Source organism: Onychomys torridus, chromosome 4, assembly GCF_903995425.1.
Source record: "Onychomys torridus chromosome 4, mOncTor1.1, whole genome shotgun sequence".
In the NCBI taxonomy this organism is placed as follows: domain Eukaryota; kingdom Metazoa; phylum Chordata; class Mammalia; order Rodentia; family Cricetidae; genus Onychomys; species Onychomys torridus.
The window spans coordinates 13948301-13973808 of NC_050446.1; the positions used below are offsets into that span (position 1 = coordinate 13948301).

Here is a 25508-nt window from a genome sequence, read left to right on the forward strand (position 1 = left end):
ATTTCATGTCCATACACAAACTAGTGTTAGTGGTGTTGTAGGCAATGTGAAATTATTGAACATATTTTATTTAAATGGGGGAAGGCTTTAGTTTACAAATAAAAATCTTTTCACAAAATAAAAAATTCTTTAATATTCATCTATAGAAGAAAAAAAATAAATGTCCATCCACTCAGTTGTCACATATATAGTGTGTTGTTGAGATGCTGTGACAAGCTCCTCCTCCCACAGTCCCAGTCTGCCCAGAATGTGGTGGGACCTACATGAACTGGAAGCATGTCCAATACATGCAGTTACAGAGAGGGGGTTTAAGCTAATTTGTGTGTGCATGTATGTGCATGCACATTTGTGTGTATATGCAGGTATGCATGCACGTTTGTGTGTATATGCAGGTATGCATGCATGTATATAAGGACCAGAGAACAACCTCTGGTGTCATTCTTCAGGATCCACACACTTTGTGTTTTGAGACAGGGTCTCTGACGTCACCTAGAACTTGCCAAGTGGGTTAGGTTGGCTGGCCAGTGAGCCTCAGGAATCCACCTACCTCTCCTTCCTCAGTGCTTGGATTAGAAGTGTGCACCACCATGCCCAGCTGTTTTACATGGGTTTTGGGGATCAAATTCAAATCCTCTTACATGTGTGGCAAGCACTTTGCCAAGTAAGACATTTTAAAATCTGTGCTCTGTTTTGCTTTTTTTTTGGAGGAGGGGTGGGATTTAAAATATTTTACTTTATTTTTGATTTAAATATGTGGAGAAGTAATGTGCACATGAGTGAGGGGGCCAGCAGAGGTAAGAGGTGGTGGATCCCCTGGAGCTAGAGTTCCAGACACTTGTGAGCCTCCTGATGTGGGTGCTGGGAATTGAACTCAGTTCCTCTGGAAGAACAGCAATTGTTCTTAACTGCTGAGCCATCTCTCCACCCCTTATTTTGTCTTTTTTGCAAACAAGTATGTTCTCATTACTTGCCAAATCTGGCCCTAAACTTGCCCTCCTTCTGCCTCTGCTTCCTGCGAGCTGGGACTACAGGTGTACACCCTATGCCTGGCTTACTTTATGTTCACTGAGCTCCTCTGTAAGGGCACTATGCCAGGATGACAGGGAATGACAGTGGTGCCCTTGGCAGCCTCCAGCCAGTCATTGGGGTGAACAGTGTCTGCAGCACTGATCGTGCGTGCTCCAGAGTGCTTAGGCAATGCAAGGAAATCAGGGCTAGCCAGATCCTGAGAAGGCAGGAAGCCACTGCTTCCAGGATGGGTGGCGTGGTAAACCTAGACTTCAGCCTCTAGGATGGACAGCAAATTCCTGTGGTCGACACTTCAGCTCCTTAAAAGGCTAAATGCCTGAGTTAGCAACAGTAAAAGACTTCTGGAGATGCAATGACCAGGAAATCACATCCAAACACATCAGGATATGGTTGTTGTGTCATGTGACTCCACCACAGCCTTGGTTCTGAACACACATGTTCTCTTTGCACTGTGTGTGCCCTTATACCATACCACACCAGTAACTGTGAACTACCTCAGCTCAGATTCCAGACCATCACATGTTATGAACTGCAGGAGGGTTGGAGTACATACAAAATTTTCTGCTCTTAAAGAAACAGAATTTCAGAAAATACTTTCTATATTTTTTTACATTTTTCAACATGAAGTATCAAAATGGTATATTTTTTGAGAACTGAACCTTGAAATGTTTGACTTCTAAAATTACTCTGTGAGTTGCTGGCTTGAGTTTTTTTCCATTGCAAAAATGTTTTCCTTTTTTTGAATGTCAAATCCTTTTTCTGTTTGTTTTTGCTTTTGTTTTATTTTTTTTTAAAGAAAATGTTCATCCATTTTATACACCAATCAAAGATCTCCCTCTTCCCTCCTCCCACCTCCCCAGCCTCCCCCTCTCAACCCACCCCCTACTTCCCCCAACAAGAAGGCAAGGGGAGGCCCATGCAGTAGAGACAAGTCCAAGCCCTTCCCCCTGTTCAAGGCTGCACGAGGTGTCCCATCATATGTAGTAGACTCCAAAAAGCCCCCTCATGCACCAGGGATGGATTCTAACCCCACCGCCAGGGGGACTCCCAAGCAGATCAGGCTACACAGCTGTCTCACCATGCAGAGGGCCTAGTCAGTCTCATGCAGGCTCCACAGCCATTGATCCAACTTTCATGAGTTCCTACTAGTTTGGCTTGGTTGTCTCTGCAGGTTTCCCCATCATGATCCTGATGCACTTGCTCATAGAATCCCTCTTCTCTCTCTTTGACTGGACTCCTGGATCTTGGCCTGGTGTTTGGTTGTGGATCTCTGCATCTGCTTCCATCAGTCACTGGGGAAAAGCTCTGTGATGACAGTTAGGGTATTTACCGAACTGATCAGTGGGGTAAGCCAGTTCAGTTCAGGCACCCTCTCCACTATTTCTAGTAGTCCAAGCTGGGTCATCCTTGGGGATTCCTGGCAGCTTCACTAGCACTGGGTTTCTCTCTATCCCCATGATGTCTCCCTCTATCATGGTATCTCTTTCCTTGCTTTCCCACTCCATCCCTGTTCCAGTTTAACCATCCCATTCCCTTATATTCTCATCCCCCATCCCCTACCCTCCACTGCCCACCTCTCATCCCCAGTTTACTCATGGAGATCTCATCTATTTCCCTTTCCCAGGGTGATCCTTGTTAGCTAGCTTCTCTGGAATTGTGGGTTGTTGTCTGGTTATCCTTTGCTTTACTTCCAGTATCCGCTTATGAGTGGATAAATACCATGTTTGTTCTTCTGGGTCTGGGTTACCACACTCAGGATGATATTTTCCTACAAATTTCATGCTGTCATTGTTTTTCTCTGCTGAGTAGTACTCCATTGTGTATATGAACCACATTTTCTTAATCCATTCTTCAGTTGACGGGCATCTAGGTTGTTTCCAGGTTCTGGCTATACAAATAGTGCTGCTATGAACATAGTTGAGCATGTGTCCTTGTGGTATGATTGAGCATTCCTTGGGTATATGCCCAAGAATGGTATAGCTGGGTCTCCAGGTAGATTGATTCCCAATTTTCTGAGAAACTACGATACTGATTTCCAAAGTGGCTGTACCAGTTTGCACGCCCATCAACAGTGAAAGAGTGTTCCCTTTGCTCCACATCCTCTCCAGCATAGGCTGGCATCAGTGTTTTTGATCTTAGCCATTCTGATAGGTATAAGATGGTATCTCAGAGTCATTTTGATTTGCATCTCCTTGATGACTAAGGATGCTGAACAATTCCTTAAATGTCTTTTGGCCATTTGAAATTCTTCCTTTGAGAATTCTCTGTTTAGCTCTGTAGCCCATTTTTAATTGGGTTGTTCATTATTTTGATGTCTATTTTTTAATTCTTTATATATTTATAGATCATCCCTCTGTCAGATGTGACGTTGGTGAAAATCTTTCTCCGTTCTGTAGGCTGTTGTTTTGTCTTATTTGCTGTATCCTTTACCTTACAGAAGCTTCTCAGTTTCAGGAGGTCCCATTTATTATTTATTGTTTTCAGTGTCTGTGCTGCTGGTGTTATATTTAGGAAGTGGTCTCTTGTGTCAATGCATTCAAGATTATTTCCTACTTTCTCTTCTATCAGGTTCAGTGTAACTGGTTTTATATTGAGGTCTTTGATTCACTTGGACTTGAATTTTGTGCATGGTGACAGATACTGATCTATTTGTAATCTTCTACATGTTGATGTCCAATTATGCTCATGGCTTAATATCCCATCATTCCTGTGTGCTTATGGCTTGGAATCCCATCTGGTTCTGTTGGTCTCTCTTCTGTTCTGAGCTGATACCACATTATTCTCAGCCTCCTCTCTCTACATTATGGTGAAAGGATGAATCTCTATGCACTACTTTTCTTTTTAAGACTTTTCAAAATTTTTATGCCTTCCTGGAAACTTCAGATTCATTTTGCCATTTAAGAAGAATTCCTTCATGGAACTGTTGTAGAATAAGGTTCTCTGAGCAAAACAGCTGCCATCTTCATCAGATCAGCTGCTACTGGCAAGGTCCATCACAGTTGGGCTTGTTGACTATTGACATTTCCCCATAGAAGGGAATTTGTATCCAAATTCTGTCCTGATTGTATGTCCTCAGGGTCTTGAGAGTTGCTAGAGTGTATGGGAGGGGTAGTTAATTGAGAGGACCTCCATTTATGAAGCTATGGGAAGCATCATCCCTACTGGGTAAAGACTTTCCAGTGCAGCTGCTTTGGGATCACCCAGGCTTCTGTAAGTAAGCTAAATAAACTCACCAGTCCTCCAGACTGAACTTAGGTTTGCCACTGGTACCCTGTGAGGAGCGGGTAGATCTTCTTCAGTCTCCCTCAGGGAGGAGAGCTTGCAACCAGACACTGAATTCCTTTGTGTGTAGAGCAACTTGGGGCTTATTAAATCTTTATCATATTGTGAGAATTAAGCCATTACGGCCCAGTTTCAGTATGCCTAGAGCTCATGAGAGTTACAAATAAAAGGAAGCTCTGGGCCCCTCTCCTTTCTAGCTAGTAGCTGGAGCTTGTCTCAGAGAGCTGGAAAGTTGCAGGCAGCCTGCTACATGACTGAGTTCACAATGAGAAAAGGGGGCAGCCTCAAGCCCTGCAGTATTCGTTAGATAAGATTTTGTGTCCTGAGCCAATAGGATGGGGAATTTGGGAAGGAGTGGGGGTATTCCAGAAGAGTGTGACAAGAGCGCCAGCCTATGGGTAAAGAGAGCAGGGTTTCTTGTGATGAGAGACTTTAAAGTATTTCCTCAGGCTGGAAAGATGGCTCACTGCTTAAGATCACTGGCTGCTCTTGCAGAGGACCTGAGCTCGATTCTCAGGACCCATATTGGGGGATCACAACCATCTGTTCTATAGCTCCAGCTCTAGGGGATCTGAAACTCTCTTCTGGGTTTCTATGGTACTGCTCTCTCTCTCTCTCTCTCTCTCTCTCTCTCTCTCTCTCTCTCTCTCTCTCTCTCTCTCCCTCCCTCCCTCCCTCCCTCCCTCTCTTTCACACACACACACACACACACACACACACACACACACACTTCAAACACAAAAAACCCAGAAATAAAACCAAAACAAACCACTGTCTCCTGCCACATCAGCATGTCAGCTGGGGTGGTTTGGGTAAGAATGGTCCCCAGGGCTTGTATACATAAATGCTTAGTCACTAGAAAGTGGAACTGCTTGAAAGGATTGGGAGGATTGGGAGGTGTGGCCTTGTTGGTAAGCCACAGGGTGGGCTCTGAGATTTCAAGAGCCTACACCAGGCCCAGCTTCTCTCTCCTTGTGGATTAGGATGTAGCTCTCAGCTACTATACCAGTGCCGTGCCTGACTGATTCCCATCGTGATGATAATGGACTAAGCCTCTGAAACTGTAATCAAACCTCAAATGCTCTCTTTTATAGTAGTTGACTTGGTCATGGTGTCTTTTCACAGCAACAGAGCAGTGACTAAGACACCAGCTATGCTGTTTTGACCTCATCTCTATGCTGGAGTCCCCTCTTACAGAACAGTATATTAAAATAACTGCTCACTTCCACCAGTCTCTTTTATTTATTACAGAGTGAGGGGCACGTTTCCCAAAACATGAAGGTTACACAGGAATGTCACATCTCTATGTATTCAAGTTACTTTTTTTGCCTGCAACCAAAGATGGATAGAAGCCAGATTTTGAGCATGCTGGGCAAGCCCCCTGTCTCTGGGCCACTCTTCATCCCCTAAGTAAATTTTCTGTGCCCAAGAATGGGACATTTTCTGTAAGAACACCTAGATTTGCCCACCTCCTTTCAAGTTCATAGCTTTAAAGCCTCCAGGGAGCTTTGGGGGTCCCTTTGTGTTGTTTGACGGAACTTGGTTACCACAGAGAGGAAGAGGATGGGGGAGGACCAGGGAGGCAGGGCTCAGCTCTGGGCTCCAGGCTCCAGGCTCCTAGGGGCTGCACAGGGCCTTCCAGAGCTGCTAGCCATGGTGAGAAGGGGGAAGGGAGGCTGAATCAGCAGATGGTGAAGGGGCCAGGCTGGAGGAAGCCTCAAGCAGTGGCTTCATCTAGGCCCTTTTGTGGAGGACACTGGTCTGTGGAGAGGGAGAGAAAGGGTGGGATTAAGGTCTTCACTTGATTGCCTTCGAATCAGTCAAGAAACCAATCACAAGAGGAAAATGTTGAGTCCCCGAGACTGCCCTACCTCCTGTCCTTCAGCCCCCATGATGGCCACATCCTACCATAGCCTGTGTGCTCTGGTAGAAGGTCATCCCTCCCCCCACCCCACATCCTCAGCATGTTCTCCCTTCCAGGGAGCCTTGGGTTTCCCCCGCAGCCTCTGTTCCTGACGGAATGGCTCCAGCACAGCCTTGTTCATCCTCTGCTGATGTCTTCTCAGGTATGACCTGAATCTGTCTTGTTCTACAGACATGGTTGTGTGTTTGTTGATTAATTAAATGACACCCTGAGTGATGGGGCAAAAAGGCTGAGTGCTGGGGTCAGGAGACTCTGAGCTCTAGGCCACACCCAGGCCCCCTTCCTAACCGTGCCTCTTTCCATTACTCTGGACTATCCCTGAGCGCATCCATGGCATAGAGTCAGTAAGCACCCTCATCACTGTGTCTCAAGGTACCACCTGAAGCCTGGCAGGGGAAGCATCTAGCACAGGTCTGGCCAGAAGAGCAACATCATGAAGGCTGTTCTTGTGTTGTTATTGCATAATGGAGTGGATAAGAAAGGGAGGCACTCCTTAAAGAGCTGAGAAGCAGCTGGAGGACAGCTCTTACCAGCTATGTTGAAGATGGGGGCCTTTTGAAGGTGGAATTTCTCTACAAACACCAGGTATTTCGCCAGCCACGTAGGGTCCTCAAGCATTCTTCTCGCTGAAATTAGATGGCTGGCAGTGAGGATGAAGCTCTCTGAGCTCCCAGTTCTCCTGGATAAACAAGGAGGGAGCAGAGCCCCACCGGGTACAGAGACCCTGACCAGCAGCTGCCTGACACTGGTCTCCTGAGTCACAGGGTGTAGGTTGAGGTTGGTCGGATCACAGTGCCACTTCCTGGGTTACCTCCAGACCCAGCATCTCCCTCTCCCAGTGATCACAACAGTCCCTTCGCTGTCTCTTCTAAAAGCATGTCTGGGGCAGCCAACGTGACCCAGTTGGTGGAGCACATGCCCAGGATGCAGAAACTGTGAGGCCCATCCCCAACACAGGAAAGGGGTGGGGGCAGGGACAGGTCTGATTCCAGCAGTCTAATGCCCTTCTAATAAACAAGCGAGGCTTGTGTCCTCCACCTGAAGACCCCAGAGAGCCCCAACCTCCCCTTTGTGCTCACATTTGTGTCACCCTGCCCTTCCCCTCACCCCCACTACCCTGATCCTTCTCGGAGCTCAAGGCTCTTGGCTACCTTCAGTGTCACCCAGGACCCTCCCCGGTTGTGGCCCACCCATCTACCTCCAGTCTTCTAGATGCAACAGCTGCTTGACACCGCCTCGTAAACCCCTCAGACCCTTCTCCCTGATACTTCCCTTTCGAGAAACCAGAAAGGACCCAGTTGCTACTAAGCCCAGGACAGCACCAGACTGTAGCAGACACTCGAGTGGGCAGAATAAGAGAGTGAATGGGTAACTGAAGGAGGGCGTATGGTACCTGTGTGGTGGAATGCCTGGCTGCAGCTTTGAGCTGCTACACCCTCACAATAGCCATCATGAAACTCCTCTTTCAGACAGAAAATCTCTGGTCAGACTAGGAGTGACCAACACCTAGCCAGAGTTCCTAGACACAGCAGCTAGCACTGGGGAGAGCCATCACCTACCCAGAAGTGCCCACAGGTTGATGACTTCGTTGTCCTCCAAGCGCACATAAAGAATGAGGTGGTTGTAGTCGGTGCTGACGAAACGGACGTGCATGCTGCCCTCCTCAACTGTGGAGAACCAGGTGCGACACATAATGCCTCTGCCCTTTGTCCCCAGAACTCCACCTCCCCACAGAGAACGTGACACTACTGAGGGTGGGTAGCCTGCCCCAAACTGGTAGCTCCTCCAGGTGCTGGTCTCTGTGAAGGGTATCTGGACTCCCCATCTGGACCTCCCTCAGCAGCATAGCACCCATGAAGTACTCACAGGTTCCTTGGTACTGGCCCGGGAGCTCCGTTGGGTGGACGGTAACATTCAGTCCTGTGCATATTCCCTCTCCTCTAGAAAGAAGGGGCATTTCTAGTCACTTCAGCCCGAGAATGTGGCTGGCCCAGGGCACAGAGAAACATTGGAGGTGACCCTGGTGGAGAGCCCTGAAATCCTCCTCAATTCCCAGTTCCCAGGGTTTGGGAGCAACCTTTATTAGGGCTAGACAGGTAGAGAGACAGGGTGGTAGCCACAGGAGCTGGCCCCTGGAAGTAGTGGAAAGGGGTACAACTCAATGTGAGTGGATCCTATTCATCATGGATGAAACCAGGCTTCCAGAAGAGGTTGAGGCCAAACTGCCCTCTGAGAGTTGGGTCTTGGGATCACAACCCTGACTTGTTTGTCTCTGACTGCTCTTATTCTATACAGACAAAGCTCATGTCTCCTGGGGTCCAACCTGGTCTTGGACTCATTCTGTAGCTAAGGATGACCTTAAACTCCTGGTCATCCAGCTTCTACTTCACAAATGCTGGGCTGAAAGATCTGTGCCACCAAGCTCAGGAAACTTCACCACTTTTAAATAACAAGGATTGCACATTCTAGAACCAGACTTGGGATTCCCTCCATGGCCACAGTCTGGACCACATGGTCTGCATCTTGGAGGACATGTCAATCAGGCCGGGCAGCTGCCTATGTGTCCTTTCTGCCAGCTCTTTCTCTTACGCCTTGGAGCACACACTTTGCAAGCTACAGCCTGGCACAGTACCACAGTCCCTCTGGCCACCCATGCTGACCCCCTCACGGCTCTGGGCAAGAGATAAGAGTTACATTACCACAGGCACTTACTTCTCAAACAGCACAAAGTCCACATCCCCACTGTCTCTGGTCTCAATGGAATGGAGAGAAAGTCTCAGGGGGTCAGTGGGCAAGATCAGGTCCCTGTGGCTAGTGGCCAGCTGGATGGTAAGCCAGTGTCCTTCCACCTGTGGGAGTGTGGGCATGGGGACCAGAGAGAAGGCTAGTATTGAGATTCTGGTCTCAGTGTACAAATGATAAAGCCCTAAGCCTAGTCAGTAGATGGCACACATGCTCAGGATGTACACTGGCCAACCCCACGCCCCAATATCAGTGACCTTCTAGGGGTAAGAGTAAAGCTGTGACTTCCTAGTTGGAAATATTTGCTTCCATCCTCTTCCAGCTTTCCTTCCCTCTCTGTCCCCTTCCCAATGACCCCCCTCTCTTCCGCAGTGCCCCCCTTCATTCATCCTATCTCTTGTCTGAGCTCTGTTCTCCTGAGCCATCATGGCTTGGAACCCCTCCCGCTAACCCTCCCATCCTGTACTACCCACTGTCCCCACATCTGATTCTAGGCACCAAGACCCAGAGATGGACAGGCAGAGGCAGGAGACCAGGACACATTTTGTGATCCATGTCACTCTAGTGGGGACCTGTCATCTCGGCTCTGGCTCTGTTTGTACAGCCAAGGCTCTACAGCCTCCGGGTCTGCCCTTGGACCATCAGCTTCAATTACCCGAATTAATGAATGATCCTAGAGAGTTGGGCTACCTAAGCACACTTGCAGTGTGACGCTGTACCCAGTCCTAATCCCACCACTGAGTCTGGGCCTGGCCATGACGCTTACCTTACGTGAATCAAAGTCTGTCTGCACTGGCACCTCTTCCAGATTCTTCTGGGCCAGGTTAAGGTTGAAAGCCAAGAACAGCAGCCACCCCCTCGCCAGTGTCATGGCACCTGGGACCAAGAGCAGCAGGTCCCAGTAGCTCCCCATCTCTGAGAACATCTTAAGTAGCCCACTTCTCCTAAGCAGTTGCTGACCTGCCTTGCTGTCTCCTAGGACTGAACCAAAGCTCGGTACTGCTCAAGTCAGTGAGGCAAAAACACGGTGAGCTTGTTGGGGCGGCTTAACCACATTGCAAGTCTGTCCTAGGAGTCCAGGGAGAGCCTGATGGTTAGGCTCCAGAAGACCAGGCGTGTCTGTCACTCCCTCAGGGTGTAGCCCCTTGTCCCTAGGTCCGCCATCTTCCTGGTGTGTCCATCCACAAGAGCGGGAGTGGAAGGACTCTCTCTCCTACATCCTTGCTCACCTCACACCTCACACTTCCCTAGGTGTAATGGGAGCACAGGTACATTCAGATAGTCTCCCTGGACAGCACTTGAGGAGTGTGAGTGCCCCGCCAGTGTGGGCTGTACCTGTTTATTATGAATGTCTCTCACCAATGCTCTCTTCCCATCTCATGGCCACTCTGCCCCATGAATCCAGGACAGCGTGGGGTGGCCACTTTTCTAGTGCCTTCCTTTGCTTTAGAGTCAGACTGCAGGTTAGCTCATGCCAAATGTGACCCCTTCCTCTGCACTGTCTCCTTCTCTGGCCTTGTCCCGGGCCTTGACCTCTTTTGTTCTTCAGGGACCTGGCTTTGGCTTGGGGATACTCTAGAGAACTGAGCCCAGGGACCAGCTCCATTTTTGGGTTTGGTGCAGGAATAGCTTGTCACTGGGTAACCAGAGGTCCAGCTTCTCACTGGCGTTGAGTTAGCTAACATCAGCCAGGCACTTGCCTGCTTCTTAACTTCATGATTAAGTTGACTTACAGTCAATGACTTCTAAGGCAGGAAACAATCAGTTGTTGGGGAAGGTCAGAAGCCCAGCCAGGGAAGACCTCGCCTGCCCTGCATGATCTTTGTGTCTATGCATAGTTCTCTTAGGTGAGGTCCTATCCTCCACTCCTAGACACAGATACAAAGACTCAGGACTTGAGAGACCTCATGATGTGTTCTTCATATCCTAGAGGACAAAAGTCCCTGCCCATGGCTGACCTGGCCTTGGCTGTTCCTATAGTAAGAGCTGGTCCAGGTTCTAGGAAAGGAGGTTGGGCAAGGACTCTAGGAAGGTGGCAATGTCAACTCCTCCCTCTCCTTGGGTCATTCAGGTTTACCTGCTCCAGAACTCCCTGAGGCCCCCAGAGCCCAGCTGCTGCCCTGGGCATGAGATTTCTACCTGGGGACACCATCCTGCCTCACTCTGTCAGAAACTAGGTGGATACCACTCCTCTCTAAGGTAGGTCCCTGTGGCCTTTGGGTACAGACGAGAAGGAACCAGAGGCCAGGAGCAGATGCTGAGTTCATTTATTACACGGGGTAGGGTGGGTCGGAGTTGACAGACAGGAGAAGTACCAAGAGAGGAAGGCTGACTCTTGGGTTGCACAGACCTGGACCTGGGGAATGCAGCTGCCCTGTGGCTGATCTCAGGAACTGCCATAACCTAGGGAAACACAAGGCTCCAGATCAGTGTCCTGAAGTTTCTCTCTGTCCCCTCCTCCCAGGGCCCAGCCTCCTCCCTCCCATCACCCTGCTGTCCCTATCTCCTGGGCCTTGCACACCCAAGAGAGCAACATGATTGATTGACCAAGCTCTCCATCGGGGCCATATTCCTCCAAGTTCACCAAGCCCTGAGCCCTTGGCCCCACCTTGGGGTGTGATTCCTAGGGCGATAGTTTTAAGGGACCTATGGAGTCTCTCCACACTTTGTACTGCTATGGTGAGCCCCATGGGTTAATGGGGCTCACTCTGCCCTCTTGGGGGTGTGAAGAGGCATTCTGAGAAGCTAGGAGATGGAACTGAGGGAAGAGCCTGGATCCAGAAGGCCCCTGGGAAGGGGAGTGCTGCTTTGCTCAGCAAAGCCATGCAAGGGTATGTGCAGAGCAGGGGTTTCAAGCAAAGCACAGAGTGAGCTTAACTGGCATAGAAGTGGAGAGGAATATAGTGTGTGCAGAGGTACACATGCACGCACACACACAAGATGTGTGCCAGGATACATGTACATGCACCCCAGAACCCTGGAGAGAGCCTGAGTCTTCCTGAGCCCACCTGGTGTTCTAATTCAGGCTGGGCCCTGGGTGCAGCAGCCTTCACAAACCCTGGCTGCTATACTTTGCATGATGTTCCCTGGAAAAGTCTAGCTACCAGAATATGGGTGATGAAGACAGAAGGGAGTCTAATCACCTACAGACCTCAGGAGCGACATCATGTTGTAGACCAAAGAGGAAGCAGAGGTCAGAGTTCGTCATGTGAGTCCCCCCCCCTCCCTCCAATGCCTCCTTTTTAGATCAGCCCCAGCTTGGCTGAGCCCCAGACAGACATCTCATTGGCCATCCCCTTCATGCGTCCTACAGCACAGATTTCCAAAGGAGTCACAGTCACTATACCACTGTGTCTGGGGTCCACAGAGAAGGGAGGCTCACGTTTCAAGGAAACATCCACAATGTTGCTTGGTAAAATGCCTCTTCTGGCCGTTAGCCTCCTGTAGTGCACCATCCCGAGCTGGCCTGCATCCTCAGTCCTGCCTGCAGCCAGCAGGGTTGAAAGCACCATTGAGCAAAGAGACCCATAGGAAGGGTACTTGGGGTAGGGAGAGCTCCGACCCCTTGTCTCCCCACCCTCCCCACCCGCCCCTCCAGCTAGGGGTCCTGTAACTCCCTGTGGTCTTGAGTCTGTAAGTGGGAACGGCACCCACCATGGAGCTCCATCACGATGAGGGGCTTTCGGTTCCTCTGGTTTTCCAAGTCTATGATGGTATATTTCTCATTAACAGCCACAAAAGTCAGGTAGTTTTTGCCGTGGTCTATGACGAGAAACCAAATGGTCATGAAGCCTGCTGGAACCCTTGTGTCTCCTGGTATCCTGCACCTCCCCGGCTGGCACAGCCTGACTTCATCTCCACATGTTCAGCCCACAGGCAGCCATTCTCCTGCCTCTGCCTCTCTGTTAATCTTTCTCTGGCTCTGCTTCCCCAGCTGTCTCCCCGTCTCCGCCTGACTCCCTGGGTCTCGTTCTGGGGAAGGCATGTCCAATGAAGGGGAAGGGCTCAAGACCCCCCCCCCCCGTCTTCTCCTGTCATCTGGACTCCTGGGGTGACCCCAACCCTGCCTGTGTTCCTTTAACCTGAGCAACATCTGTTCGAAGGGGAGACCCTGGCACAACACTCCAGAGCCACAGCTGGGTGAGGGCTCCCGAGTCCCTTCTCCCTCCCATGCTCTGTGCTGGGTCCCTAGGGAGGGCTTTCAAGAGGGAGCCCTGGGGACCCAAGAGAACACAGTTTGGGGCACTCTTCTTGGATTTTTGAGTTTCTGAAGACATAGAAGCTGGGTCTGTCTATCCCCATGCCTCCTAACCAGTCACATTTGCTCTCCAGCAGCTCATCACACCCCACCTGAGCTACCATGCGACCCAAGGAGGGAGCCGCAGCTACTTCCACTCACAGTCAAAGGTGTAGCGTCCAGGGGTGTCAGTCTTCTCTGCCACGTAGAATTCCTTTACGTACTTCCCATCTTTTCTAAGAGGAAAATTACCTTCCTGAGCCATGTTCGAGGGGCTGGATCCTCTAAAGTCACCGGGTTCACCCAGAGGGAGCTCTGGATCTGGGCAACCTCCAGGGAGCAGCCCAGAGGATCAGTATCATCGGGGTCCTCTCAGGGTCTGAGCCCTGAAGAGCTGGGGATCTGGGAGGTGGTGGAGAGAACGTGGCCCTGCAGAATCTGATCAGAAGTCTGAGCATGGCAGACTACCTGTGGAAGTAGCTGACGTTCAGGTTGCCGTTGTCCAGGAGAGCAATACCAGTCATGAAGCATTCATAAGCACCTTCTTCCTCAATGACGGACCGGTCATTGGAAGCCAGCTTGAGGGTCTTCCAGGGTCCTATCACCTGCAGAGTAAGGTTCTATGCTGGCCACAGAGTCCTGAGGAGCCATCTACCTGGACAGTGGGTCACAGTAGGGAGGAGCCAGGCATGTCCTGCAGTGGGTGGTATAGAGCATGGACCTCATCTCATCTCCTATTGTGTGCCGAGAAGAAGCCCTGGGGACTACAGACTCTCCTCCACCACCACCCCCAAGTAGACAGGCCAGCACAGTATATCCATTGGCCAAGAACACTGCTGATAGAATGTGCTGGCTTTCTATTCTCCAGATCCCTGAAGAGAAATGGCCTCTATCATATGAGGGCCTCAGGGTCTCTGAGCAATAAGACACATAGTAGAGGGCCTGTCTCTACTATTTTGTCCCTAGGTTCAGGCTCCTCCTGGGGCCTGGCCAGCTGCAGTACAGCTTTCAAGTGGCTCAAATTCTAGGGGACCTGGCAGAGTGTCCCTGAGCTCCTGGCCTCAAGTAGAATGCCTTCCTTTGGTGCCCATTGCTGTGAGTTGCTGTCAAGACACCACAAGTTGATAGAGACCTGGGAAATACTTGGAAATATGGGGTGGCTCCCTGCCCTATTCAGAGACCCCAGAGCATCACCTGCTCAGGGCTGAAGCCCGGCTGCACGGGAACCTGGCTTTGGTCCTGCAGGGTCCAGGCCAAGTCCAGCCCCAAGGACAGCAACAGTAGAAGCTTCATTCCTCTGCTGTGTCCTCTTGGGATGACTGCTTGGGATGTGGGTGCACAGAGGCCCCAGCTGGCTGCATATATACTGTTTGGAGACAGGAACTCCTTCCATGCCAGCCCCACCCACAGGAACTGACAAGTTTAGGAGAGCATGGAGTTCAGAGGAGGACTCTGTCTGCCCTGGGGCTGCAAGATGCTTCCATTGAAAGGTCAGGGTGCAGGCCAGGACTGGGACACTATGTGGCTTGGCTTCTGGACTGAGATACCTTTGTAGGTAGGCCTGCGACGCCTTAGACGTAGCACCTCATTGGCCTAGAGAGACAGCCAAGGGCCAAGCCCTCAAGTCTCAGCAGGTGAAAGCTGGGCAGGGTATATGTGTTCTTCTAAAGAGAGGCCATGGCTTCACTGGACTCTTAAGGCCTGCGCCCTAGAACTGAGCCACCATGGGGGATGATTCCTGCATTTTTGCCCACAAGGTCTTATTGCCTGCTTTTTAACCTCTAACCTGAGTGGCTTATTATTGCCTTGGGATCATATGTAAATGTTGACCCCTGAGGAAGTTGGGTCAGGTCACTCTGTGACATGGTGGTGGAGCAGCCGAGTCTGGCTGTGCCATGTGCTCAGAAAAGGGTCAGTCTTCATGATGACCGATGACAAGTACAGCCTTCCCTCTCCGCAATGTGTTCCAGATTCTAGGAGGTGCCATGGGGTACAGAAGCCAGGGGTTCAGAGACACAAACAGTGCTGAGCCATGGGGAGGATACCCCTCAGGGTACCCCCTGTGCCCTTCCCATGTGCCCATGGAAGCCCCTTGTGGCAGAGGCTTCCCTGCTTTCTCAACCCCAGCTCCAGGATTGGACAAGAAATCAGGCTATTCAGCCGGCGAGACTAAAAGGATTATGGCTCTGAAGGTCAGAGCCATAACTGATCACACGTGGCCTTAGGGCTCAAGGCCATTCACTTGGGGGTTGGCAAGGAGATCTGAGTTCCTAGCTCCAGGTGGCAGGCTTTTCCCCTCGTTTGCTGACAGACAGGCCAAGGTAGGCCAGGGGCACTCCAGGGGTCTCAGTGGAAGGCTCCCTGTGCTCCATGGTGAAACCCAGGGGCTCCACTAGATTGTTGTCCCGACTCAGGCTTTTCTGTCATTCAGCTGCTGCTGCTGAGATCAGGTGGTGTATGTGTGTGCACATGCATGCGCTGGTGTATGTGTGTGCACATGCATGCGCTGGTGTATGTGTGTGCACATGCATGCGCATGAGTTCATGGTTGCATATATCACAAGCAAGTGTACATGTACACCTGTAAGTGTGCTTGCACGTGAGAGAAGGCACACACATGTACACATATCAACACTTTTCTGCTTGGTAAGCATGTTCATATGCCTGAAATTGCCTCTATCAGGAATTTACAACTCTTGGAATGTTGTGGAAATTCCCAGGATCACCTTTGGACATAATGGGCTTGTTCTCAGAATATGTCCTCTCTAGGATCCACCAAAGTGGGGCTAGTGTTGGCTCTATAGATATAGTAGAGATCTCTGGGATGAGCCCACTGAGATAGGAGCCAGCAAAAGGGGCATGGGGTAGGGTGAAGCTGTAACATTATGAAGGACCCAGGTGAGACAGAGGTCACTCTTCAAACCTTAGACACCAATGAGGAGCTTCCGGGCAGGAGTGCTGTGGGAGGGACCATGTTCATCCAATTGTTGAATGCAGGACACAGAAGCTCTGCATGAAGAAGTCCCACAATGGGCAGTGTCCATCCCAGACTTGGTGTCAGCACCATCTGGTCCTGGACAGAGGTCAGGCACCCGTGAGATGGCAGCTGGTGAGGTTCATGGTACATCTCATCTGGGGGTTCCCACACCGCCTCATTTGACAGGATCTGGGGCTATATTCCCCTCCTACTTCTCAGTGAGGTGAGATGAGGTAAAGGGGTCAGAAGAACGCTAGGGAATGGGCCAGGACAGGCAGGCATCCAGGCCCCACAAGCACTGCCAGGTGGGTCCCCAAGGCATGCAGTGAAACTTGGAGAAGGTGCATGTCACTCTGTAAGATCACAGAGGCAGGCTGGGTCAGGTCCTTTTGTCCAAGGCAGTGAGAAGCTCTGGGCCTGCTCAGACCACACCCTGAGCCATTTCTCTCCTGTGGCTACCAGAGGATGTCCAGGTTCATCTCCCAGTCAGAGGTTATTATGTGCCTTCCACTCATGTGTCTGAGCATGATGTCACATTCAAATCCCACCATCAGGAAGACTGGAAGACCAGCTCATGGGAATGTCCTTACCTTGAGCCTAGCCCACAGAGCACCACCAGAAACCTCTGCCTTCCAGGAACAGAGTGACCCCTCCTATGGCCAGGGGTGGGCCCTGAGGCTCAGATGGAATTCCCATTCTTGTAGCTCAGAAACTTCCTGTGTCTGAGGGTTCTAGGATTGGACACTTGTCCTATAAGGCAGGTATGGTGGACAGGCAGTCTCAGAGCTTTGAAGAAACCTATTGTGGCTGGTTCTTCGTCTCTGAACTATGAACTGGCATTTTTTTTTAAATGACATTCACTGTGCTTTACTGAGAGGCTTAGTGGGCCCAGCCAGGGACTCCAGGCTTAGTGATGACCAAGACAAACTGGGAGGCATCTGGCTTAGTTCCTGGGGCTCATAGGGATTACTGAAAAGTTTCCATATCCAGATATTAAGCCTCTCCGCCAATGCAGTAATCCAAATCAAACTGAATTAAGAAAAGTCCAGGTTTAATGAGTAAAATGCTCCTGGATGATTTTTTGGCCCCCAGAGAGGAGACAGGGAAAAGAGACCAAAAAAACCACATGGCTTTTCTGGGGAGTGGGTCAGGGGGCAGTTTAAATACCCTGCAGGTGTGATCTTGAGCATCTTGGAGGAGGAGCCACCATTCTGTGGGTTTTCTGAGATGAGACAGGGTTTGGAGGGAGGAGGGGGCACTGAGGTGGAGCTTCCATCTGAACATCCACTTTCTAGGTGCCCTTGAACAATGTTTTAGACCTTGGAAAGGTGTATGTGTTCCTGCCTGTGGCCTTCAGGATCTGGACCAAGTTTTGCTGTTGAGTCTTTCTCCACAGTTCTCCTGGCTGTGAGTCACACAGAGAAGTGCAAGACAGGCTAAGGACTACTGGGAAGCCTGAACCAGCTTTTCATATAAGAGGACTCAGCCTCTATCTGCCAAATGGCCACCTGGGGACATGAGGAACTAACTTAGAGGCTGTAATGTTAGACTCTAGCTGCTGCTCAGACCATAATACCTTGCAGCAGCCTGTCCCCTTTCAAGGTATCAACAGGTAGCCTACAAAGACATTATCTGGGAGTCTTTTGCTAACAAGCTTTCTGGCGCCAGGATCTCTCACCAGGGTATTGGTGGCCACACATGCTGGTCCCCACTTTGTTTCTTGCCACTTTAGAGCCCATTGTAGGTGGCTGCAGCTGAGTCAGCTGGAGGAGACCGTGGGGGACACCCAGTTTAGAACAAGTGGCCCAGATTCTGGTACCTGTTGGCTGATCCCACGTCTGGCTCCCTTGAGAACACTGGCCCTCCCCTTCAGCTACACGGCTGGGTTTATAAGGAGGAAGTAGTGAGGCTCCAGTGTCTTCCCAGGGCCTGCACCTCAGCTTCAGGGCACAGTGGTGACACATCTCTTCCCCTCACAGTCACCACCCTCTGTTGGTTGGGTCTCCTAAGTGATCATGTCCATGAAGCTTCGAGACACAGAACCTGCCTCAAGGGGTTGTGCCTACCTCTGGAAATTCCAGTCGGGGAACCAGGGGGCAGGACATGGGCAAGGGCGCCCAGAGTGTGTATTTGGAACCATGGCTGTCCTCTATAGCTTGTCACAAAGCTGGAGCGGAGGGAAGTGTTCATACTGAAGCAAGGGGTGGTTTTGGGCTAGTGATTATACACTACTTTCCCCAAAACCTCTGGAGAAAGTGATTGTAATTAGCACTCCAGAGAGGGGAAAGGAAGAAGGAAACACAGGAGAGAAAGGAGGGGAAAGGAAAGAAAAGGAAGAGGACAAGGCTGAATAAAAGTGTGACAGAGCTGGCCAATACCCAAGATGATCGTAGCTAAGACCAGACTGGAGGTCGTGGATGAATTATGGGAAAAGATTATGAATGATGTGTGAGAAAGGGGCTGCGAGGGAAACAGAAAGATTCTGAAAGGCAGAAAAATGCCCGTAGCCTTGCCGCTTTCTCCTATGATCAGCCCAGGAGGTCCGCACTGGTGAGAAATGTCCGTGAACCCCGCCCCCCACCCCAGCAAGGGTGGACGTGGCCATATCACACTAAGGAGAGGGCTAATGAGTCCACTGAGAGAGAAATCCAGGCAAGTTCTGAAACCTGATCATCACCGGACATTCATTGAGCCTGAGTCAGGAAAAGAGGGAGGAAAACTCCCAGAGAGCGCAGAGTTCCCAGTGATGGGCCTGAAGCGTAATGTGTCTAAGTGTCCACGTTTGTCTGATCAGTACTGGTCACTGGTCCACCCATCTGCCCATTTGCCTATCCATCCATTTATCCATCCCCCTAACTATCCATCCACTTATCTTAATCCACTCACCCTCCCATCCATTCATTCACTACTAGCTACCCTCCACTCTCTCATTCACCAACCCCCCATCCACCTTCACCCATCCACCCATCCACCCACTAAATGACTAAGCTATGTAGGATGCAGATTATTGTAACTCTGTGGTCACACTAGCATTTTCCATAATGATATCAAGAGTCTGGTGTTTTTCCCATTACTGTTCATAGAGGAGCTCAAAATAGCAAAGTTCCTTCCAAACAATGGCTGTTATCTCTAAGGGTTTTAGAAAGATTATGTAACTTGTCATATGTTACCATGAATGTGGGTTTGGGGGACCCAGTCAATGTTGATGGAACTCTTACTAAGACTCTCTCACACTGGGCAGGAAGGTGCCATACTGTCCCGTGGGGAGTGACTGCCCAGGCACCACACGGACCTCCTTCTCTACCAGGCAAAAGTCTGTAAAACACAAGAGAGGAGCCAGCTGTCCTCTGCCCCCAGCTCTGATCGGGAGCCCTGAGTTCAGACCAGGGTCTGACCCCAGCACAGCTCTGTTGTCCGATTCTCACCTCTTCTTGGGTGGCCTGGTCATTTGTTGCTCTTTGTCCTGCTGACCTTCCTTAGAATGTGCTGCATAGAGACGCAGGCTCAGCACTGGAACCCACACGTGGTCTTCATGACTGCTCAGCCCTCTGGGCCTTTGAGTCTATTTAACTCATGAGGGAGGCCTTGGGGCAGCCTCCTCACTCACAGCCTCTAGCCATCTGCACTGGAGACCTGACCACACTGTTTTGTTTGGACCTCATGATTAGACAGAGATAACCTGTAGAATGCTATCAGTGTGGGAGGTGCTGCCCCAGGATCTGGAGCCAAGAGCTGCTGTGCGCCTGCCCACTTCAGGCCGAGGCCTTGTTCCCACAAGAAACCGAGTTCCTGGACCAGCCCATCCTCCCAGACAGGCACGGCTTTCAGGCCCCTTCTAGACTCTTTCCTTAATTACCAGGCAGCATCCTGTATCTATCCACAAGTGAGGTCATGTGAGTGTGTATTTATGTGTCTGTGTACCTGGATGTTCACATCTATGCATCAGTATCCTCACCTGAGTCTGTATGCATATGTCTGTGTTCCCGTGTTTATATGTCTCTCTCTCTCTCTCTCTCTCTCTCTCTCTCTCTCTCTCTCTCTCTCTCTGTGTGTGTGTGTGTGTGTGTGTGTGTGTGTGCATCTGTATGTGCATATGTGTCTGTGTACACCGCCCATCTGTAATGCCAGTTTTCTGAAAGTTGCCATAAAGCTGGTTGATTGTCCAACACTGCAGTGGGGACTCTCTGCCAATGGGGGACACTGAGCATGTCTTCCTCAGGGAGACCACACGACTGTGAGAACCCTTGCAGTTTGTATTAGAGACCTGCTGTGTCGTGTGGAGGCCTTGGTTGGCTGCCATCCCCATCAGGGACAGTGTACCTGGGACTGGGGAGGTTTGAGCAGGAGGGTGAATAGGTAACAGAAAAATGGCTGGGTTCACATACCCTCATACAAGGAGGGGGAAGGAGAGCCTTAGTGGGCCCCTCATGGTGCTCAGAGCAATTTCAGAATGATCTGAGAAATAGCACTCATGACATCAGGATGCAGCTTCTATTTGTCCAGCCTGCAGAGAGAGGATGCAACACTGTCCCTACCTATTGAAACAAGTTCTCAATGTCCTACTACCTGGCCTGCTGGGCCTGGGAACCTGGCCCCAGGCCTGTGCCCTGGTCTCATTCCTACCTCAGTCCCCAGGCGGTCCCCACCCATACACACGCATGCAGACTCTTTTGGCCCTCACCTTTGGCCTGGAGCCCCACCCTGTCATTGTCATGGACCTCTTACTCATCACACACTGCCCAGAACCTGGGCTTTGGGGTGACACCCATACAGAAGGATCCCAGAGGGCCCCTGTCACAGACTCCAGCTTCCATGTCTACACCAAACAAGGCTGGGTGCTCCCTTCTCTCCTACACGCTTCTCACCATCCCCCTTTCAACAGACCACCAAGGGAGAACACATAAGTCCATCCAAGGGGCCACATACACTGGCAGAGTCACCAGGGACTGCTGAAGCTCTTTATTGAGGAGCAGGGGAGGAGGAGGAGGGAAGAACAGGGAAGAGAGAAGAGAAATCAGATGGCCCAGCAGGACACTCTTTCCATGTCCCGCAGGACAGAGATTCTGGCGGTTCTGCCTTGGGCGGCTTTGGAGCCTTGGTTCACAATGCTCTAGAATGGAGACAGCGTCTATGAGGCAAGGAGGGTAGAGTCAGTGAAGGGTTATAGTGGGGGAGGAATGACGGGTGCTTTGGGGCAATATCACAGGCTCTCCGAGATGCAGGGCTGAACAAGGAATTCCTTTCTTCTGACTTCCCTCTGAGGAGCTCTGTCAATGCTGTGGTCACCCAGCGAGTGTGTGACTGACAAGTGGGGGCCATAAAGGACATGGACATCGTGACTCTACCTGTCCCTGGCCTTCCTTAGGCAGGGCCTAGGACTTTCTGCTCCACTATCAAAGTGGCCTCATGTCACCGAGAGCAGGCTCGTGGACACGGGAGGGGGTGTGTACAATCGGCAGGTAGGAAGTCTCCAAAAGACTTGAAAGAGGCTCAGAAGGACAGGCCACTTGCTGGATGGTGGCAGCTGGGCAGCTTCCCCTGTCTACCACAGTCACACCACCAGTACATGTCCCTGATGGGATGAGGACAAAAAGGAAGGCTTGGATGACCCAGGAATGAAGCTAAAGAAACACAGGGTGCTGGAACACAGAGATCGGGTCGTTCCTCACTGCAATTGAGGGCTTCTGGGTGGATCTTGGGGCCCTGTTGAATCCCAAGGCTCTAGTTGGCTTTAAAGGTCACTTACCCTACTAACTCTCCGGTTCACATTTTTCTGTAGAAAGCAGAAAACCCAGAGATGAGAATGAGGCTTGGACAAAAGCCCATCATATCTATGGCTCATGTCCTCCCGTGACCAAGACTAGCAGCAGGGCCTGACGTGTCCATGTTGGGGACAGGGCGCATCAAAGTGACAGAGTTACAGGTGACACGGGACAGAGAGGGGAACATGAGTTGTATGCATGCTCACCCATCTGCTCGGGTATGACCAGGTTCTCTGGTGTAAGTCCCTTTTTCTGTGTGAACTCCTTAAATTCTTCCAAGGCCTCTAGGTTTTCCTTGAAGTCCCTACCTGTAGAAGAGGGATGGGTGAGCAAAGGGAGGTGTCCACAGGTTTTCCAGAAGCCAGTGTTACAGACAGGAGAACTACCTGGCATTACAGTCTTTGTCATGGAATAGCCAAGGGGAGGAGAAGAGGAGGTGTAGAGTGTTGACACTGAGTTTGGGGGTCATCTGAGCCACAAGTGAGCTTGGAAACTGAAAGCCTTCCTATGGGGGCCGGTAGCAATTTGACCTAAAAGGTCCCCATGTCCTAGAGGTACAGAGCTGAGAAGTGGTCAGGACACCACTGTCCTCACATAAACCAAGCCTGACACCCTGAGGCTCCACAAAACAGCATCCACAGCTTCTATGGTCAAGAGGCATATCCACCTCTGTCCTGGATGATTCCTGCTGGACCTATCAGTCACTACAGCGGAAGCTCAGCAAGGTGGGTCCGGCCAGCTGGCAGCATTGGGCGAGGCTGTCGCCTGCCCATGAGAGGGAATGCTACTCCTTTCAAATGTGGGGCCTGCTCCCAGGGAATCTACTGCCCTGAAGAGGAACAGTGGGGCTAGGCATGGGTGTGTCAGGCTTGGGTAGGTGGAAACTTACCTATGAGCTGGGTCATTGTGAAGCTCACGCCCTCCGCCTCCCCTTCACAGTAGAGTATCCAATGGTCCTTCACAGAAGACAGCTGCACCTGCACGTGACTCTTTCCCTCAACTGTGGGGGCCCCAGAAAGAGCAAGGTTAGCTCCACCCTGCAAACAATCACCTGGTTTCCTCTTCTGCCTGCTGCCCCAGCCTCCACTCATCTAAGCGACTATCCTGGCCTGAGTGGGAAGGACTAGGGTTCCTAGGACTCATCTGTGGTTCCTAGGGGTGGGACTTGCCAGGAATCCATCTGTTCCATGGGCTGACAGCCACCCATCCCTGGGCTCATGGCACTCACAGGCACTGTAATGGCCGGGCACATCTGTTTTCTCCAAGATGGTGGTCACTTCCATACACTGGCCAAAGAGTCTGGAATCAAAAAGTATATTACGGTGGCTCTCTGAAAACTGACCCTCATCTGGGTGGTGGCGCACGCCCTTAATCCCAGCACTTAGGAGGCAGAGCCAGGCAGATCTCAGTGAGTTCGAGGCCAGCTCAATCTACAAAGTGAGTTCCAGGACAGCCAGGGCTACACAGAGAAAGCCTGTCTCAAAATAAAACAAACAAAAACCAAACCAAACCAACCAAACAAACAGAAAAACGACCCTCATACTGACTGGGGTCCACACTCCTCCTCATCCGGCCCCTGGAGCTCTTCTTTCCAAGTCAGGGATTTTTTTAAACTACCCGTTGAGAAGTGATGGGTTAGGGAAGAAACCAACCAACCATGGGAGCCACAGACACTCACATATGTGTGATAGAAAACTCCATGTCACCGTTGTCCAGCACCAAAACAAATATGGGGGAAACCTTCTTTATCAGGATCCCTTCTTTCATCACCAAGGCCTTCATGAACCACTTCCCAGAAAACTAAAAGACAAATACCCTCTTTGCCTGATGCCTGTCCACCCTCCTGAGGAACATGTGGCCTCCAGCTACCACTTATCCCTGACTATCCCATCCCACCACCAAAACGTAGAAAGCTCACATGATGGAGACCTCCTACTCCTAGGGTACCAGGGCCTTCTTCTAGCACATTTTCTCCATCTCTACCCCTGAGGTCTGGAGACCTGATTATGTGTTGGGGATCCCTTAACTCCAAATTGGTCTATTCTGTTTGGTTACAACCTGTGACAAGGGTCAGACTGGGATCCTCCCTGAATCCAGAACCCTAGTCATTCTGCACCAGTAAAGGCTGAGACTACATCCTGTGCCCCAGCCCTGACTCACATGCCCGCTATTCAGAGTAAGAGGCGATAAGTCCTGGGCCTGCAGGGCAGCAGCCAGGCAGAAGCTGATGGCCAGGAACAGAGTCTTCATCTCCAGGGCCTGCATTCACAGCCAACCAACAGATCACTAGAGATGGACAGGCTGAACTGGCCCCTCACTCGACTGCCCTTTATACATCCCTATGCAGGGTCCTTGGGGAACCTGGCACAAAGGACCTGGTCCTTCTGAGTTAGGTCCACAGCCAGCTGGCAAGGGAAATGTCAGTGTTTTGTATAACAGCTTGTTAAGACTTCAAGACATCAACAGGCCACAGGACGTAAGTGTCAGCCACTGTTTGAAGAAGCTGAGGGAGAATTGGGAACTCAGAGGAAAGGCCACCACGTGGCAAGCCTCCACAGTCTGAGGTTCGTATGGACAGAATTAGAGGAGTCACACATTTCCCCCAGTCTTCCTCATAATCGCCTGTGACCTGCTGTCTGAATCTGGATAACTTCAGGGGCCACCCAGCAGTTATTGGGGAGGTCACAATGGGCAAAGAGCAGGATTTCAAACCCACTCCACCCTATGTGCACCAACTCAGCCCTGTGAGCCCTGAACCTGCTGTCCTGTTGGAAACTTTGCCCCTGAGTGTCCTGTAGGGCCCAGTTTTTTGACAGCCTGCTTCCTGAGGTGTCCTAGATACACTCTCCATGCTCCCCTCCCCTTCCTGGCCTTCTCTTCCTCAGAGCACCAGCAGGAGCTGCCTGGCTGCTGTAACCAACCACCTCCAACCAGGTCCTCAGAACCTCACTTCTGTTCCCCTCAGCCATGGAGGCTGGGGTGAAGACCGGGCCAGAGCCACACTGCCCTCGGCTCTGGGTAGACTCCTGGATGATGGACAGTTCCCCATCCTCTCTACCTGTGGCTTCCTCACCTAGTCTCTTCTCGGCCCCAAATGCCCCTCTGACTGCCTGTGACAAGGACCCTAATTCTTGATGATCTCATTCGAGATTCTTAATCACTGCAGCAAGGCCCCATCGTCCAAAAGAGCTCCCAGTCTCATGGCACTAAACCACACTGTCTCATGAAGCACCTGGTCCTCTCTTGACAGTTCCTGGTGGTTTCTACTTGTCCCTGCAGATAATTAGAACTGGTAGAAGCTCTGAGAGAGGGGACCAGGCCAGAGTCACCACAATGCCCAGAGGGGCTCCCTCTGGCTGCTCCCACCCTCTGGCTGCTCCCACCTGGTCTGACCCTTTCAGTCCTACAGTCCCCATGCCCCAGACTGTTCTTATTGTTTACGTCTGTGTCTTCAGCACAAATGGATAAGAGCTGCAATCACCAAGCTGGTTTAGGTGGCGTTCACTGTGTGGCCTCTGTCCTGAAGCTCTCTCTCCTACTCCCCGAAAGAGCAGCC

At 50.9% G+C, this 25508-nt stretch overlaps 3 protein-coding genes across 3 annotated transcripts; all 3 read right to left on the reverse strand.

The window, feature by feature from the left end:
* Window positions 1-6637: 6637 nt before the first annotated feature.
* On the reverse strand, window positions 6638-9848 carry LOC118581419 (lipocalin-like). Its single transcript, XM_036183523.1, has 5 exons — window positions 9744-9848; window positions 8948-9084; window positions 8102-8175; window positions 7795-7902; window positions 6638-6861 (listed from the first exon to the last, which is right to left on the reverse strand). Exons 1-5 carry the CDS (start codon window positions 9846-9848, stop codon window positions 6638-6640), a joined length of 648 nt encoding a protein of 215 aa, XP_036039416.1.
* Window positions 9849-12219: 2371 nt separating this feature from the next.
* LOC118581420 (salivary lipocalin-like) lies at window positions 12220-14525 on the reverse strand. Its single transcript, XM_036183524.1, has 5 exons — window positions 14409-14525; window positions 13683-13819; window positions 13377-13450; window positions 12632-12739; window positions 12220-12461 (listed from the first exon to the last, which is right to left on the reverse strand). Exons 1-5 carry the CDS (start codon window positions 14505-14507, stop codon window positions 12220-12222), a joined length of 660 nt encoding a protein of 219 aa, XP_036039417.1. The 5' UTR covers window positions 14508-14525.
* A 7415-nt stretch (window positions 14526-21940) lies between these two features.
* Window positions 21941-24202, reverse strand: LOC118581421 (vomeronasal secretory protein 1-like). Its single transcript, XM_036183525.1, has 6 exons — window positions 24113-24202; window positions 23631-23752; window positions 23181-23251; window positions 22842-22952; window positions 22159-22260; window positions 21941-21963 (listed from the first exon to the last, which is right to left on the reverse strand). Exons 1-6 carry the CDS (start codon window positions 24200-24202, stop codon window positions 21941-21943), a joined length of 519 nt encoding a protein of 172 aa, XP_036039418.1.
* Window positions 24203-25508: the final 1306 nt, after the last annotated feature.

What these genes read in the sequence shown, in the direction of transcription:
- LOC118581419 (XM_036183523.1), bottom strand. Translation starts at nt 9,848, where the DNA reads ATGACACTGGCGAGGGGGTGGCTGCTGTTCTTGGCTTTCAACCTTAAC. An exon ending in GGGCCAGTACCAAGGAACCT is followed by an intron (nt 7,903 to 8,101) that starts GTGAGTACTTCA and finishes GGTTCTCCACAG; the next exon opens with TTGAGGAGGGCAGCATGCAC. An exon ending in CAACCTGTGGGCACTTCTGG is followed by an intron (nt 6,862 to 7,794) that starts GTAGGTGATGGC and finishes ATCTAATTTCAG; the next exon opens with CGAGAAGAATGCTTGAGGAC.
- LOC118581420 (XM_036183524.1), bottom strand. Translation starts at nt 14,507, where the DNA reads ATGAAGCTTCTACTGTTGCTGTCCTTGGGGCTGGACTTGGCCTGGACC. An exon ending in AACGTCAGCTACTTCCACAG is followed by an intron (nt 13,451 to 13,682) that starts GTAGTCTGCCAT and finishes TTTTCCTCTTAG; the next exon opens with AAAAGATGGGAAGTACGTAA. An exon ending in CATCGTGATGGAGCTCCATG is followed by an intron (nt 12,462 to 12,631) that starts GTGGGTGCCGTT and finishes TGCTGGCTGCAG; the next exon opens with GCAGGACTGAGGATGCAGGC.
- LOC118581421 (XM_036183525.1), bottom strand. Translation starts at nt 24,202, where the DNA reads ATGAAGACTCTGTTCCTGGCCATCAGCTTCTGCCTGGCTGCTGCCCTG. An exon ending in TTACTCTGAATAGCGGGCAT is followed by an intron (nt 23,753 to 24,112) that starts GTGAGTCAGGGC and finishes TTTGTCTTTTAG; the next exon opens with TTTTCTGGGAAGTGGTTCAT. An exon ending in GAGTTTTCTATCACACATAT is followed by an intron (nt 23,252 to 23,630) that starts GTGAGTGTCTGT and finishes TTTTGATTCCAG; the next exon opens with ACTCTTTGGCCAGTGTATGG.